Genomic DNA, 15,361 nt, shown 5'->3' with positions numbered 1-15,361 from the left:
ATGCCCCTGTCCCAACCCTGGGTTCTCGTCTTAGGTTGTCCTCTCCACAAAGGGCAAAGACCTGGCTATCCCCACACACACCTGAGAGTGAGGGGCTGCCCTTCGTGGAGAGACTATAAATGGCCAATGATATAAGGTCATCACAGCCCCCACCCACCCCTGGGCATGGTCCATGGTCCACCCTCTTCCCATGTCCAGCTTTCACACTGTAAGTCAGCCCCCACGATCCTGAGGCCTGTGCCAGGTAGGAAGAGGACCAGTGGCTCTAGGGACTAGCTAGCTACAGCGTCCATGTGCACATGCAAGCAAGCATGCCTGGGTGGACACAGAATGCAAACACATGTGCCCCTGGGCACCCCTGCACACACTGTGCTGTTGCCATCTCCTTTGGCATAAGAGCACACACACACAGACATAATCACACGTGTGCACATACACCCTGCCACGTGCTCACCCACAGGCACATGGAGTGTGCACGGGACCAAGAAGACGTGGAGCACTGCCAGCAGGAGGCAGGGCTCTAGCGAGCCACCTCTTCCCCTGCCTCTAAATCCCCCACATTCCAGCTTCTCCTTGGCCCAGCTTTTCTGTGCCTGGATAGCCATGATCTTCAGGAAAGGCAGAAAATGTGTGTACCACGTGTGGGGTCAGCAAGCCAAGGATCAGATGCACCATACAACACAGGGAACCATTGTTTCAATGACAGTGGGCAGACAGCAGGAAAGACTGAGTGCCAGGCCATTCATTAATTCTGCAGACATGAACTTAGCATACTGAGATGAGACTCAGAGCTCTGCCCTGCAGATGCCCAGCTTACCTGGAGATTCCTACCCAGTGGTGGAGTTGGTGCCATGAATGAGACCACCCAGAGCCCAGGGAGCCCAGAGGTGACACCCACCTGGCCTGGAAGCAATGACCAAACCAGGGAAGGATGTGAAGGGCTCCTCGACACCCCCTCTGGAGAAAGATATCGAGGGGTCCTGTTCGAGCAGTCATTTCCCAGGCTAGACTTCCAGCCCCAGCATGAGCTCCAACTTCCTCACTTGGGCAGTCACTCCTGTCAGCAGCTGTGGGGAACCATCCAGGAGAGACTCACTCAACATGGCCAGGGGTTTGGAGATGACCCCACCCAGGATGGGGTCAGAAGGCTCACTGAGAGGGTTCTGGTTGGGTGGAGCCCAGTTTCAGGCACAGAGAAGCCTAAGTCTGGCCTTCAGATACTGGCCTCAAGGCTTGTGGTGGGGCGGGGCAAGCATTTGGTCCATGTGCCTCTGTGACAAGGGACAGAGAAATGGCCAAGGACTTCCTTCAGAGGCTCTTCCCGGCAGTTCTCAGCCTCCTCCAGTCAGGGGCCATGTCTGGTGGGGCACCATGGTGCTGTAGTTCTCTTGTATCCCCATATCCCAGCCCAGGCCACCAGTAGTGATGCTGTTCAGGAAGGGTTCGAGGGTGATTAAACTGTCAAGAAAGCGGAGTCTATGCCATGTCATAGGTAACTTTTAGAGCTTGAGAAATTCAGTGCCACACAGGAGGGGGCAGGCTGAGCCAGCCACCCTGGATGGGACCTTGCAGGAGGGGAGGGGAGGATGGGTAGAAGACTCTGCCACCAAGGTCTGGAGCCCTCACTTGCACACACACACCCCGGTGTGTTTACTAGCTAGGGGAGGCCTGTCTGTAGCACAGCTTGCCCTAGCAACTGCCCACTTGGTTCTAAGTGGGTTCCGCTCTTTGGGTCAGGTTTTGGGAGCTGGGCAGAACGCCAGTCCCCTGGGGACTACTACCTGCCAAGACACTCCTGTGCAGCTCCAGGACTCAGGCTTTCCCCACACCTTCTACTCCGCACCCTCTACAATGGGCATAGGAAGGCCCCTCCGGTCCTTGTTGCCCGGTCAGTCCAAGGGCCTAAGGGAGCCTTTGAAAGCCTGGCCGGGGCCGGGAAGGCCAGTGCTCACCTTCTCTGCTGCCACCCCATCCTCAGCCCTCCTTCGAGTGAGATTCCGGGCTCAGGCTCCTCCAGGGTCGGGGCGGAGCCGGCTGAGGGAGGCCCCGCCCCCAGCCCGCCCCCGGCCCGGGGTGCGAATCCGGGGCGGCGAGCGGCGGGAGATGCTGGAGGTTCGCGAGCCGAAGTGGCTGCAGCTGGCGCCGCGTCTGCCCCGCGTGCCCGGAGCGGATTCTGCCCGCCGCCCCCGGAGCCCTCGGCGCCCCACTGAACCCGCGATCGCTTCCTCCCTGTGACCGACCAGCGCTGCAGGTGCGGGGTGACCCGGGAGGGGGTGGCGCCCCCGGAACGTACGTTGTGGGGTCTTAGGGGATTGAGTCTCTGGCTCGAGGTTCGGGTAGCCGAGTGCGCCGGGGCGCTGCAAGGGCTTGGGGTCCCGGCGGGGGCAGAGCACGCGGGCTCTGCAGATCCAGGGCTCGGCGTGCGGGGTTGGGCTAAAGTTCCCCATCGCCTCAGACGGGTCGGGGGTCCCAAGGGAAGCCTCTGAGACTCAAGTCCAGGCCAATCTCCCTTCCTTGTCGCCCATCCCACCTCCGTCTCGCTGGGCTCCTAATTGTGGGAACATTAACCCTCCAACATTCGTGGTGCCCCGTGGGGGTAGGGGCCGAGGGCTCAGCTGTACCTCTGGACTCCCAGAGCTGCCTCCGGCCCCTCCCAACTGCCCCCGGGCCCCCTCCCTCCCGCTAAGCAGTCACTAATTTCCATGACAACGAGAGTTCTTTATGGGCGACAACCTGAAGGGGGCTGGGCGGGGCTGCCGCGGGGTGGGGGAGGAGGCTCAAGCCCTTGGGACCAGCAGCCCCCTAGCCAAGATCCATCTTCCAAGCCTGAACTCGAGGGCCCGCCGGGGGTCCAGGACACCGACCCAGCGCTGCGCGGTGGGGCTGGGGGACGCACATGTTTCTGCTGGGAGGTGCGGGGCTGGGTGCTCACACGTGTGCCTCCCGCATGTGTGTTGCTGTGCCAGCGGGGGCGAGTCAGCAGCACTGGGGAAGGGGGTCAGGGTGGCAGCACGGTGGGGAGCAGGGCCCCCGGCTGGCAGGGTGAACAATGAGCGAGTGAGTTTCTGCTTTCCCCAGCCTGTAGTGTCTGGCAGAGACCCTAGGCTCTCCCAGCCCCCCATAGCTCTGCCAAACTGCTTTTGTCCGCACCGCTAGGCAGAGCCTGCTTCACCAGGTTCCCTCCCAGGGAGCAGGGCTCTCTGTCCCTCACCAAAAGCTCAGTCTGCAGCAGTCCAGCCCCTGTCCTGCCACCCTCCTCCAAGGCCCAGGCTTTGAGCAACACCCCCGACCCCCGCCCAGGACCGCGCGTGGAGACCTGGTGCCCTTCCTGCCCCCCCAACTCCCAGTTGATTCCTGCCAGCTTTAGGCACCTGCTGGGCCCCAGTTTCCTCAGCTGGGCAATTGGTGACTCTACTCCCCTCGGTGTCAGGCGCTGGGCCCTGTGGTGGAGAAGAGGTCTCTCTCCCTTTCTTTTACAGCATTTGGTGTGGGCCCCCAGGTGCCATAGGCTGCCTTTCCCATATCAGCTTTTGGCCCTCCTCTCCAGCCCTTGTCCTGGCAGGTGGGCAGTCCTTGCCCTGGGAGAAGACTACAGAGTCAGTGATATCCATCCAGGGAAACTGAGGCATAGTGGAGGGATGCTGTGCAGTTGTTATCCTGTTTCTAGGTTGCTTGGGGTGCTGTTTCTGGCCCTCAGACAGGATCCACTATCAGGGAGGGGGACGGTGGTGGCAGGGAATTAGGCTGAGCTGCAAGAGAGGCCCTGGGGACCCAAGGCCTCTAGAGGACAGCAGATGGGGGTGGGGGTGGCTGGGGAGTCTAGGCAGAGCTGGGTCAGCTGAGAGGAGGGGCTGTAAAGGGAAGCAGCCAGGTCTCCAAGCTTCATTTCCATCCCCCAACCCTGTGCCTTCAACATGTTGGACCTTCCTCACCTAAGCTGCTGTGATGACAGGGAGAGAGGCTGAGGAACTGTTCTGAGGGGACCGCAACAGCTGGCCTCTTTTCCAGAGCTACGGCTGTCCCACACCAAGTTCAGTGCATGTCTAGGGGAATACAGGAGGGGTCAGTCTCAGAGGTCCTGGCATCAGGGGCAGCTCCTGGTCCAGGTGTGCAGAGCACATGGTCATGGAGGCCTTAGGGCTCTGCTGGGCATCCACAGGCCCCTTTGAAACCCCCTGCCCACCTTCCCTCCTGTGTCCTTGTGCCTGCATCCTTTTTACTGTGTCAATTCTTTACTCCCCTTCCATCACAGGTTCTGCCTTTGTCTCTCTGTGTCCCTGCCCCTCTCTTTTCTAAAGTCTCTCAGTTCCCCACCTCCCCTTCCTTGATGGGGACCAGGGTCACAGAACCCATGGGGAAGGAATCAGGCCAAAGTCTCAGGGAATTCTTGGAGAATTTGAATAACACCTCTCCTCTCCCCTCCCCTCCCCTCTCCTTTTTAAAAAACTTCCATCACCATAGCAACCCTTTACTCTGGGGCCTTCCCTGAATTTCCCCTCCTCCGCTCACAGGGAAGCAGGGCCCCCAGTGAATTTTCCTTCAGGGGCTCAAAGACTGGGACCCCAGGTGCCTGGAAGGGGCCAGCTGGCTCTCGGCTCTGCCTGCTTATTGAAGGCTGAACTTTCTGGAGGCAGCACCTGATCCTATGCCCACCCCTGAGACTGGAGAGCACCCCCGCCCTCTGCCTGCGCCCTCATTAGATGGGAGAGAGTCAGCAGCAGGAACTACGGACCATGATTTAGCTAGAGCCTGAGGCCCAGCCAGGGCAGCCCCCTGCCCAGTTACCTAGAGCAGTTGGATAGTGGGCGAGAAACTTGACTCTGCCTCCTGACACAGACCTGAGAGTGAGGTCTCTATTTCTGCTGGTCCTGCATCCTGTGGGTGAGGTCTCTGCGGCAGGCTGGGCAGAGCTTGGGCCTAGGCATGTCTATTACAGCAGGAAACCCAGCTCCAGTACCTGAGAGAGGAGAGCAGGGAAGGGGAGGGGTTGCCTGCAGGCTGGTGTTCACAGCTGCCACTAAATTGGGAGGTGTTGCCCACAGTTGTTGGGAGGCAGCTGGAGGCCTCCTGGGCCCCCCCTGGCCTCCCTAGTTTTACTGCAAGGTCTGAAGCCCCACATGGCAGAGGACCAGGGTGCCAGGTAACTCCTGTTTATGGCTATGAAATGTGGGGCTTGAATCAGGCTGACCCCAGTAGAGGAGGGGCCAGGACTCTCTGTGGGACCCCTGGGCCTCTGGAGCTGGCCTCTGTCCTATTCGGGCCTCCCCTGGGCCAGACTTGTCTTAGGCTACAGTAGGGTCCCTAGGGGACCCTTTATTACCAAGGCAGAGGCTCCGTCAGCATTGCCTGAGGGGCCAGACCTGAGGAGCAGGCAGTAGCTAGGGAATGCTTGGCCCTCAGGCTCCCTTAGAGGCTCCCCCAGGCTCTGCACTTCCCCCAAGCTCCCTTTGGACCGCCCCCTGTGCACACCAGTCAGTTTCTCTGCAGAGAATGGAAGGAACCACGTCTTTAGGGAAACAGCAGCTATGGGACCTCTGTGCCCTCCCATGTCCCAGTGTGGACTTAAGGCCGAGCCCAGGTCACTTGTCGTTGCGGGGGAAGCCCTCTATTGTTGGATGTTGAGTCTGGGCTGTCCAGGCCATGGGGGTTAGAAATGCACGCCCTCTTTCTGCCTGGCCTTCTACTGTTCTTGAAGCCGTCCCTCAGTTTCTCCTCCCTGCTTTGGGGCCAGGGCCCCCTTGTTGCAAGCAGGTGCCAGGGGCTTGGTACGCATACCGGCAGCCTCCTAGGCAGCAGCAGTGGGTAGCAGATGGTAGAGTGGGTGGGGGTGGAGGGGACCAAGATGCTAATCTGAAGCAGGGCCCCCTTTTCTCCTCTCTTTGCCCTGGGGCCAGGTTGCGGGTGGAGGCAAGTGAGTGCAGTTAGGTTAGTGAGGAGAGGCAGTGACTGGCTGAGATCAGGGCCGCTGTGGGAGGGAGGAGACAGATCTGTCCCTGCCCCTGCCATGAGGCTTCAGGACATGGCTCCAGGCTGATGTGACTGAGCAGAGGTCCGGATTTCCGTGGTGGAGACAGACCCCCATGACCAGCCCTGGGTCCCTGTGGGTACGAGTGCCTGTGCACGGCCAAAAGCTGGGCCAAGATCAGGGACAGGCACGTACAAAACCTCCCACGCCATGCGGCTGAGCAGGGAGCTCTTGGTGTGGGGTGGGTGGAGGTGGAGTTTGTGGAAGTTACCTCAGCGAAGGGTGGTTTTGAGCCTGGAGCTTCAGGATCGTTGCAGCCAATCTGTGGCACAAATAGCCTTATAATGTCAGAAATCACAATGAAAGAAGAGATTTAGCCCTGGTCTCAGCACCTAGCTCATGTGGAGGCTGCTCCACAGAGAGGCCAGGATGGGCAGTGCCCTTGCCAGTGCCCACAATTCCTGCCATTGGATGGACACAGTTGAGCTGGCGAGTCACCTGTTGTTGGTTGTTTAGGTAGTTGCTGATTTTTTTAATGTTAAAAATAACTCTGCCGTTACAAATAGGATACTGATGGGAGGCTTTGGGGGAAGGGCATTCCTGCCAGAGGGAATGGTGTAAGCAGCGCGGCAGAGCTGGGACACAGGTCCCTCCCAGCCCTCCTGGGGGACCTGTAGGCTGAGGTACAACCCTCCCACCCAGTACAGGGCCCTTGGATTGCAGCCTGGGAAGGGAATCGCTGCACATAAGACCAATGAGGGGACTGATGCAAGCCCCCTCCCCCGGATTGTTTGGGCATAGAGATGGGTGGCCGGCAGTGGTGGGTGGCCATGCCTCTGCTCTCAGCTGTGAGAGTGGGATTCTAGCCACAGGCTCCTTCCCGGCAGATGCAGGAGCAGGGCTGTGACAATGGCGGCAAAGATACGCAGTCAGGGACGATCTTCAAAGCTTCTCTTGTTTGCCTCTGCAGTGCCTCACAAGATGGCTTAAGCCCTAGCTTGAATCACACTGATGAAATGCGTTTGTGTTCCCTGAGTCCAAAGAACCTGGATGCAATTTGTTCCCTAAAGCGGAGGGCAAATTTGAGGGAGAACTTTCAGGACTGGGTGCCCTAGGAAGTGGGTAGCCTCCGCCCGGGAGGAAACAAGCAGCAGCCAGCGCTGACCAGGGGGCTTGTGTGGGTCCTGGCCTTTGACCCTGGCTGGCAGAGTCCCTCTGACCAAGCTGCTTCCTCTGGTGGTGGCTTCTTCTCTCCTTCACTACCCTGTGGCTATGAGTCACTTCAGGTAGGGGGGCATCTAGGTAGCCAAGGCCCCAGCCCAGCCCCTTAGCATAGCAAGTGCTAATCGGGGTGGAGGGAGACTATGCACAGTCAGCAGAGCAGTTTCAATGCAGCCTCAGCGTGAAGTGTGTTATCATCCCAGTGTCACACCAACCAGGCATTAAGGAGGCTGACTCTGGGTCAGGTCTGGAAAGGTCCAGACACTGTCACCAATTCCCCTCCTGAAGTTTACCTCTGAGCAAGGACCGTGAGTGCCTTTTCCTGTGGGTGCTGGAGCCAGTTCACTCAGCACCTCAGGTGAGGATTGGGCTGGCAGGGTTGCAGACCCGGGGGGTGCCATGCTCCGGGTGCCAGAGTGCCTGGAACCTACTGGAGTCAGCTGCATGTGGTCATCCTTGTGCCTGGAATAGCCACCCCTGGCCAGGGGCCTCTCCCCTGGACCTGATGGTCCAGGTCTCCTGCGGGCCCTGGCAGTGAGGCACTAGGCAGGCTTGTCTTGCTTTTCTGGACCATTACCCCTTCCTGCCTCCTGGCAAATCCTTTCCCTCTAAGGCCCAGCCCTAATGCTGCTTCTTCCTCAAAGCCTTTCCTCATTTCTCCACCCAGATGGGAGTTCTCCCTCTGAAGAATCCCCAAGCAACATTTATTTATTTATTTATTTATTTATTTATTTATTTATTTATTTGCATCGGGTCTTTGTTGCGGCAGGCGGGCTCCTTAGTTGTGGCATGCGAACTCTTAGTTGCGGCATGCATGTGGGATCTAGTTCCCTGACCAGGGATCAAACCCAGGCCGCCTGCACTGGGGGCGTGGAGTCTTATATACTGCGCCACCAGGGAAGTCCTGCAGTATTTATTAAATCAGTAAAAGTAATCACAGTACAAATCCTAACAGAAAATTAATAAACAATTGGTATAAATCTGCCCCTCTGACACCCAATTCTTTCCCCCAAAGAGAACTCTTATTTTCTCCCAGAAAAGAGTCTGTGAGTGTACACAGGCATATAAACTTTAAAAATTTTTTCCCAGTGTAGCACGCTTTACCCACCATTCTGTCCCCTGCTTTTTTTCAGAGACTGTCCTACAGTAGCACATTTTGATCTATTTTATGCTTTTTAATAGCTATCAAGTATTCTTCAGTATGGATAGCCATAATTTTTATTAACATTTTTTATTGTGAAATATAAGATCTAGGAATGTGCCCAATATGTGTATGTACATTTTTACAAATTATTATAAAGTTGAACACCTGTTAAACCACGACTCAGGTGGTTCTCAGGTTCAGAAATAGGTCCTCCAGAATCCCCCCGCCCCCAATCACAACCTCTTTGTCTCTCTTAGAAAGACTCATGGTGTTTATTTCTTAGTGTTTCTTTATAATTTTACCAGTATGTCTGTATCCTTAAACAGTATAGGTTAGTTCTGCCTGTTTTGAACTCTGTATCAGTAGAATCCCACTATATGTATTTGGTATTTTTTTCACTCAACACTGTATTGGTGAGATTGACCATGTGCTTGCGTAGAGCTGTAGCTCCTCATTTCCATTGTTTTGTAACAATATTCCATTGTGTGACTGACTCTACCACAATACATCTTGCTCTTGATGGATATGTGGGCTGTTTCCAGTTTGGGGCAATTCTGAATATTGCAGCCATGAGCACTCTTGTACCAGTGTCCTGCTGCACAAATGTACATAGTCAGTAGTGCAATTGTTGGTGCACAGGATATGTTCGACTTCAGTAGTTTTACCAAACTGTTTAGCAAAGGGGAGACTTGCCCTCCACCAGCAGTGCTCGTGTTCTCCACATCTTTGCCAACACTTGGCATCTTCAGACTCGTGGAGATGATTCTCTGATGGGTGGGTAGATACAGCCCCTTTCATCTGTGGAATTACTGAAATTTAAATAAATCATTTGATAAATCTTCTTTAGATTGTATATAATGCGAAGTGATTCACGGATATGTCAGTTTACTATATTTTTCATAAGCGCAAGGGGCTTGTTGTAGTTCGGGCAGCCAAGCTGAGTGGTTGGAGGTACAGCCAGAAAAGCAGGCACTGGATCTGAGCCTGATCACCCTCTAGCCCTTCCTGGTGTAGACTCTGCCTCTGACTTGGTCTGAGACAGGTTGGGGTTTCCCAAACGCAACCTTTACATTGTGGGGAGAAGTGGGCTGTGGTACAGCTGAACCAGACCGCATCCTGCCCACAGCTCAGAGCCCGGCAATGCCGTTTGGGTGTGTGACTCTGGGTGACAAGAAGAACTATAACCAGCCATCGGAGGTGACTGACAGATATGATTTGGGACAGGTCATCAAGACGTGAGTGCCGGGTCTGTTGGGCAAGGGTGGGTGGGCAAGGGCTGGGGAAAGGGGAGCGGAGTACAGCCCACGCTGAAGCCAGGGCTGAGTGGAGTGCCTGCTGGCTGCAGTGAGGAGTTCTGTGAGATCTTTCGGGCCAAGGACAAGACAACAGGCAAGCTGCACACCTGCAAGAAATTCCAGAAGCGGGATGGCCGCAAGGTGCGGAAGGCAGCCAAGAACGAGATAGGCATCCTCAAGATGTGAGTATGCGGCCCAGGGGTGGGGTGGGGTAGGGGAGGTAGCCGGGAAGGGCTTCGAGGTCCGGAGGCCTCAAGTAGTACCAGCCTCTGGCCAGTTAGTCTGCTGTGGCTCACAGTGGTGACCAGAGCCTCTCTTAGGGGTTCACCCAGCCCTATCTATTGGCTCTTCTCTCTGTTGCCAGGGTGAAGCATCCCAACATCCTACAACTGGTGGATGTGTTTGTGACCCGCAAGGAGTACTTTATCTTCCTGGAGCTGTGAGTGTGGGTCTGGGTTCCAGGATTCCTCAGTCCCCCAGGTCTTTACCTGCTCTGCTCTCTGCAGCCAGGGAAGGCCCCCCTTCTGGACCCCTGGGGTCCCAGGTCCCTGTGCCTTGCCCAGCCAGCTGCCTGGTGTAGGCAGCCTGCCCACGTGCTCCTGCCCCACCCCCGATCCTGCCCACGCCGGGCTCAGGGGCTGGTGTCCCTCAGGGCCACGGGGAGGGAGGTGTTTGACTGGATCCTGGACCAGGGCTACTACTCGGAGCGAGACACGAGCAACGTGGTGCGGCAGGTCCTGGAGGCGGTGGCCTACCTGCACTCACTCAAGATCGTGCACAGGAACCTCAAGGTGAGGCCAGCAATCAGGTCAAAGGGTCAGCTGGCAGCCGGCCTGGGGCTGGGGTGGGCAGCACCTCAGGGCCGTGGTCCAGCCTCTGAGGGTTCCATGGTCTCTTCCTCTGCCCACCCACATGCCATTCCTGGCTGGAGCAGCTGGAGAACCTGGTTTACTACAACCGGTTGAAGAACTCAAAGATTGTCATCAGCGACTTTCACCTGGCTAAGCTAGAGAATGGCCTCATCAAGGAGCCCTGTGGGACCCCCGAGTACCTGGGCAAGCAGGGAGTGGGGTGGGGCAGGGTGGGACACAGCCTTCAAGGAGTGGCTCTGGGTGGGTGGGGGGGGGAAGGAAGTCCCTATCCCAGCAAATGGGTGTGAGTGGTACAAGGCCTGGCCAGGCCTGATATTGACCAGCAGGTGGACACTGTTTGCAGCCCCAGAGGTGGTAGGCCGGCAGCGGTATGGACGCCCTGTGGACTGCTGGGCCATTGGAGTCATCATGTACATCCTGTGAGTGGATAAGCCGGCAAACAGCCTGGCAGCCAGGTGGGGTGGGGGTCTGTGTCCATGGCCTTCCTGAGTAACCCTGTCCTTGGGACCCTGTGTAGGCTTTCAGGGAATCCACCTTTCTATGAGGAGGTGGAGGAAGATGACTATGAGAACCACGACAAGAACCTCTTCCGCAAGATCCTGGCTGGCGACTATGAGTTTGACTCTCCATACTGGGATGACATTTCGCAGGCGGGTGAGGAGGTGCCCAGCATGAGGGCAGAGTGAAGGGTTGGCATGGGGGACTGCTCTCAGCCTTCTCTGTTGGACTCTGATCCTATCCCCGAGCCCATTCATCACCTCTAGACAGTGAAATGGGGTGCCCAAGCCTAGCCTCTCCCTGGCTTTGTCCCCAGCCAAAGACCTGGTCACAAGGCTGATGGAGGTGGAGCAAGACCAGCGGATCACTGCGGAAGAGGCCATTTCCCATGAGTGGTGAGCAGGGCCCAGGGAGGATGGGAGGAGAGGCCAGGGGTCCCTTGGCCTCTGTCCTCCTCACACCTAGCAGCCTCTATCCTTGAGGCCTCAAATTGGGGTTCAAGGGACACCCAGAGCTCAGGCCAACCCAGAGGGTCTGCCTGGTAATCCTTGGGTCTTACAAGAAAGGGCTGGGCACAGTCTCCATGAAGGCCATACCCCCTCAGATCCAGACGCACTTGCACCCTTTCCAGGATTTCTGGCAATGCTGCTTCTGATAAGAACATCAAGGATGGTGTCTGTGCCCAGATTGAAAAGAACTTTGCCAGGGCTAAGTGGAAGGTAAGGCTTGGATGGCTCCCTTTCCTGGCTTGATCCCAAGTGCTCCTTCTGGCACCACAGTTTCTTGCCTGCATCACACCCCTGCAGCCACACACAGGCTTTTCTTCAACCGTCAGGTGTAGCTGTAGCCACTGCTACTACCTTAGGCAGGTGTGCTGAGCAGCTGGGTCCCCGGCCCTGGGTTGGTCAGAGGCAGCCAGGGCACGATGGAATGGTCTGGGTTTGGCCTTCGCAAAGGAATGGATCCAGCTTCTGTAAGCCTCGCTCTGAGCCTCTCTCCACTGTCCTTCTTTCAGAAGGCTGTCCGAGTGACCACCCTCATGAAACGGCTCAGGGCACCGGAGCAGTCCAGCACGGCTGCAGCCCAGTCTGCCCCAGCCACAGACACTGCCACCTCTGGGGCTGCAGGCGGGGCCACAGCTGCAAGTGGAGCTGCCCCAGCCCTTGGGGGCAGTGCCACCCCAGCCACAGTGGGTGGTGTTACGAAGAGTGATAATGTAGCCCCTGCAGACCGTAGTGCCACCCCAGCCACAGATGGCAGTGCCACTCCAGCCACTGATGGGAGCATCACCCCAGCCACTGATGGGAGCATCACCCCAGCCACTGATGGGAGTGTCACCCCAGCCACTGACAGAAGTGTTACTCCAGCCACTGATGGGAGAGCCACACCAGCCGTGGAAGAGAGCACCATGCCCACTACCCAAAGCAGTGCCACACTGGCCACCAAGGCTGCTGCCACCCCTGAGCCGGCTTTGGCCCAGCCGGACAGCACAGCCCCAGGGGGCGCAACAGGCCAGGCTCCACCCTCTAGTAAAGGGGAAGAGGCTGCTGGCTCTGCCCAGGAGTCTCGGAGGGAGGAGACCAGCTGAGTGGGCAGGCTGTGGGGGGGCGGGGGATGGGCAGGAGGGTGGGAGAGTGGACGAGGGGCTTCTCACTGTACAGAGAGTCACTGGCATGATGCCCTCGCTCTCCCCTGCCCCTGCCTCCCAGCATGGGGCATGTCTGGGGGCCACAGGAGAGCAGTTTCGTCTCCTGTGTGTATGTGTGTGAGTGGTGGGCAGGCCAGAGGCAGGACCAGCCCCAGCCCCTGCATGGATTCCTTGTGGCTTTTCTGTCTTGCTAGCTTCATCAGTTTCTGTTTCTTGTGGGATGCTGCTCTAGGGATACTCAGGAGGTCCCTGCACCCCTCCCCCTTCCCTTTTTGCCTCACAATTCCCCCAGGCAGGCCCTGCAGGTCCCATCCTCTCCCAGGCCCTAAATTGGGTGGCCTTGCCCTGAGAGCTGGTCCTCCAGCGAGGCCCTGTCAGCGGTCTTAGGCTCCTGCACATGAAGGTATGTGCCTGTGGTGTGTGGGCTGCTCTAGGAGTGGAAACAGGTTGGTATAGAGAATGCTATAATCTCAGGCAGTATGCTTTAAGACAAGACTGGTCACATGGCTGGGGGCACTGCTTGGTAGCCATGGGGGTCCTCAGAAGTGAAAGAGAAAGAGTTGGAGGCTAGAAGCCTCCATCTTTGTCCCTGGAAGTCTCTCCCAAGATTCTTGTTCTATTTCCTGCCCTCCTGGGTCCTGTAGTGGGTTGCCCTGTGCCCTGAACTGCCTGAGCCTGTAAGGGGAAGGAGGAGCAATGAGGATGTGGCAATGAGATCTGGGAGGGCAGAGTGCAGGCCCAGCACCTAGTGTATCAGCCTAGCTGGGTCCTTACCCTGGGCCAAACAAGGAGTGCTGCCCCTGGCTCTTCCCACATGGGCTCCCTCAGGCTCAGTCCACAGTCCTCTCCATACCTGGGGGCCTGCTATATGGCAGTGTCCCATAGTCTGATTCGGGGTTTGCCCTTCACAGGGGCAGATTTTCTGCTCTCTCAATTCAACAACAAAATAGAGAGGAACCCCCTCTATGTCTATGACCCACTTTCCCTTCTATCAAGGCTTGGAGAGAGGCCCAGGTGCCTCTGAGCCATGCTGAGTTGCTTTTGCTGGAATGAGGGAGTGGAACAAAGCTCCCCAGTTTCCTAACAGAGGCTCCTGGCAGGTGCCCTTTGTCAGACCCCACTACAGCCTGGGCAGGCAGCTGCACTGGTCCTGGCCCTCGCTTGGCACTTGGGGGTAGTCCTGCCCTTCTCCCTGCATGCCTGTGGGTCTGCTCTGGTGTATGAAGGTCGGTGGGCTGTGTACCTGCTGAACCTGGCAAATAAATGTCACTCTGCCAAAGCCTCTGGCCACCCTCTCGCCTTTGCTTCCTCTATATTACTGGGGAAGGGCCCCTGGAAGGCAATGGGGAGGGGAGAGGCCGGGAGTTAGGTTCACAGGTAGTGAGTGGTCTGTGCTCAGTGCCATGCGGATTGCTTGGGCTGAGAGTACAGTTCATCCCTGCCACAGGGTGTTCCTTGATGGTGTGGCAAGGTCCTCTGGACTCCAGAAATCCATGTGGGTGGTGGGTACTGTGCTGGGCGTGTGCCGAGGAATAACCTCTGGTCTATGTTCTCACAAGTCCTGTTGAACAAGGAGCCCTTATCTTAACTTAGGCGTAGACCTGGAACCCACCAAGTGCCATCCACCATAGGGAGAGACCTTTGGGCTTCCCTGGGTTGGGGAGTGGATGCAGGGTGGGCATTACACAAAGATTCTAGCCTGCCCTTTGTGTTGATTCCTCTTTCCTGTAAACAACACCTTTGTTTTCCACATAGGCCCCAAGGACTTTACTGTGGGTCTACTTCAGGTGGAACAGATCAGCTTTATATTATGGGGCTCTGTACAAGGTTTTTTTCTGGGGAGACGGGAGTAACACTGCTAAAAATAATTAATCATGAAAACTCCTAGGAATACTTGTTCCAGCCCAGATCAGCCCAGGTGAACTCACCAGGTATGCTGCTCTTTCTCAGAGAGGACCCCAAAGATAACTTCTCTGATGTGGGAATAAGAAAAAGGTTTGTTAGCCACTCATCTATGAAGCATCTGGGCCTCCAAAATTCCAACCCTACTGCAGTCCCGAGGAAAAACTTGATCCTCCTGAGAGCTAGGAACTAAAGTCAGGATACTGACCCTGCCACCTCTAAACTTAAGGATCATCAAGCTTTGCTTGTATAGAGCCAGAGTGAGCTTGAGGTGTCTGGACCTGTGTCCATCTTTCTAGGACCACTCAGAGCGGAAGGCTGAGAGGGTGGAGCGTTCTTTTGGTCTGGGAACTATGGGCTTCCACCATATGGTCGAGCACTGTCCAGAGGCCAGGGGACCCGCTCTCCATCGGGACCGTCGTCCCATTCCCCTACGGCCGTGGTCTTCTCGACTCCCCCGAAGTGCAGAGGAGGCTACGCCGAGAGAACGAGGCTGAGAAGCCCGTGCCCAGCGCACCTGGCACCAGCTCTGGCTTGGGACCATAACTCCCAGTCTTGCCCCAGAAAGGGGCCCGGCCGGCGGCGCAGCTGCTCTTCGTGCCAATCCAACGCTGCGCTCCTGCGGTACCGGCTGTCTTCCCGCGAGCCGCCTGAGAATTACCGCTAACAATTTCAGGCCCGCGCTCGGCCCCAGGATTCTTTACGGCCGGTGGGCCGCTAAGCCCCGCCCCTGAGGGTTCGTCCAATCCGGACCCAACCTTCAGTCCGCGCTTTCACGTGCCTTGTTGCCACTTCCGATCCGCTCCCGGAAGTTGC

At 57.0% G+C, this 15,361-nt stretch overlaps 1 protein-coding gene across 1 annotated transcript; it reads left to right on the top strand.

Annotated features, from left to right (window-relative positions):
• The first annotated feature begins 2,071 nt into the window (after positions 1-2,071).
• On the top strand, positions 2,072-13,930 carry CAMKV (CaM kinase like vesicle associated). The gene is made up of 11 exons (XM_060021446.1): positions 2,072-2,251; positions 9,457-9,565; positions 9,676-9,807; positions 9,990-10,064; positions 10,278-10,416; positions 10,560-10,680; positions 10,841-10,916; positions 11,015-11,151; positions 11,312-11,390; positions 11,627-11,714; positions 12,011-13,930. The coding sequence occupies exons 2-11, from the start codon at positions 9,471-9,473 to the stop codon at positions 12,581-12,583; spliced, it is 1,515 nt and encodes a 504-aa protein (XP_059877429.1). The 5' UTR covers positions 2,072-2,251; positions 9,457-9,470; the 3' UTR covers positions 12,584-13,930.
• Positions 13,931-15,361: the final 1,431 nt, after the last annotated feature.

Source organism: Delphinus delphis, chromosome 10, assembly GCF_949987515.2.
Source record: "Delphinus delphis chromosome 10, mDelDel1.2, whole genome shotgun sequence".
Classification (NCBI taxonomy): domain Eukaryota; kingdom Metazoa; phylum Chordata; class Mammalia; order Artiodactyla; family Delphinidae; genus Delphinus; species Delphinus delphis.
The sequence above is the reverse complement of the archived record's forward strand: the minus strand, read 5'-3'. Positions and strand labels throughout refer to the sequence as shown.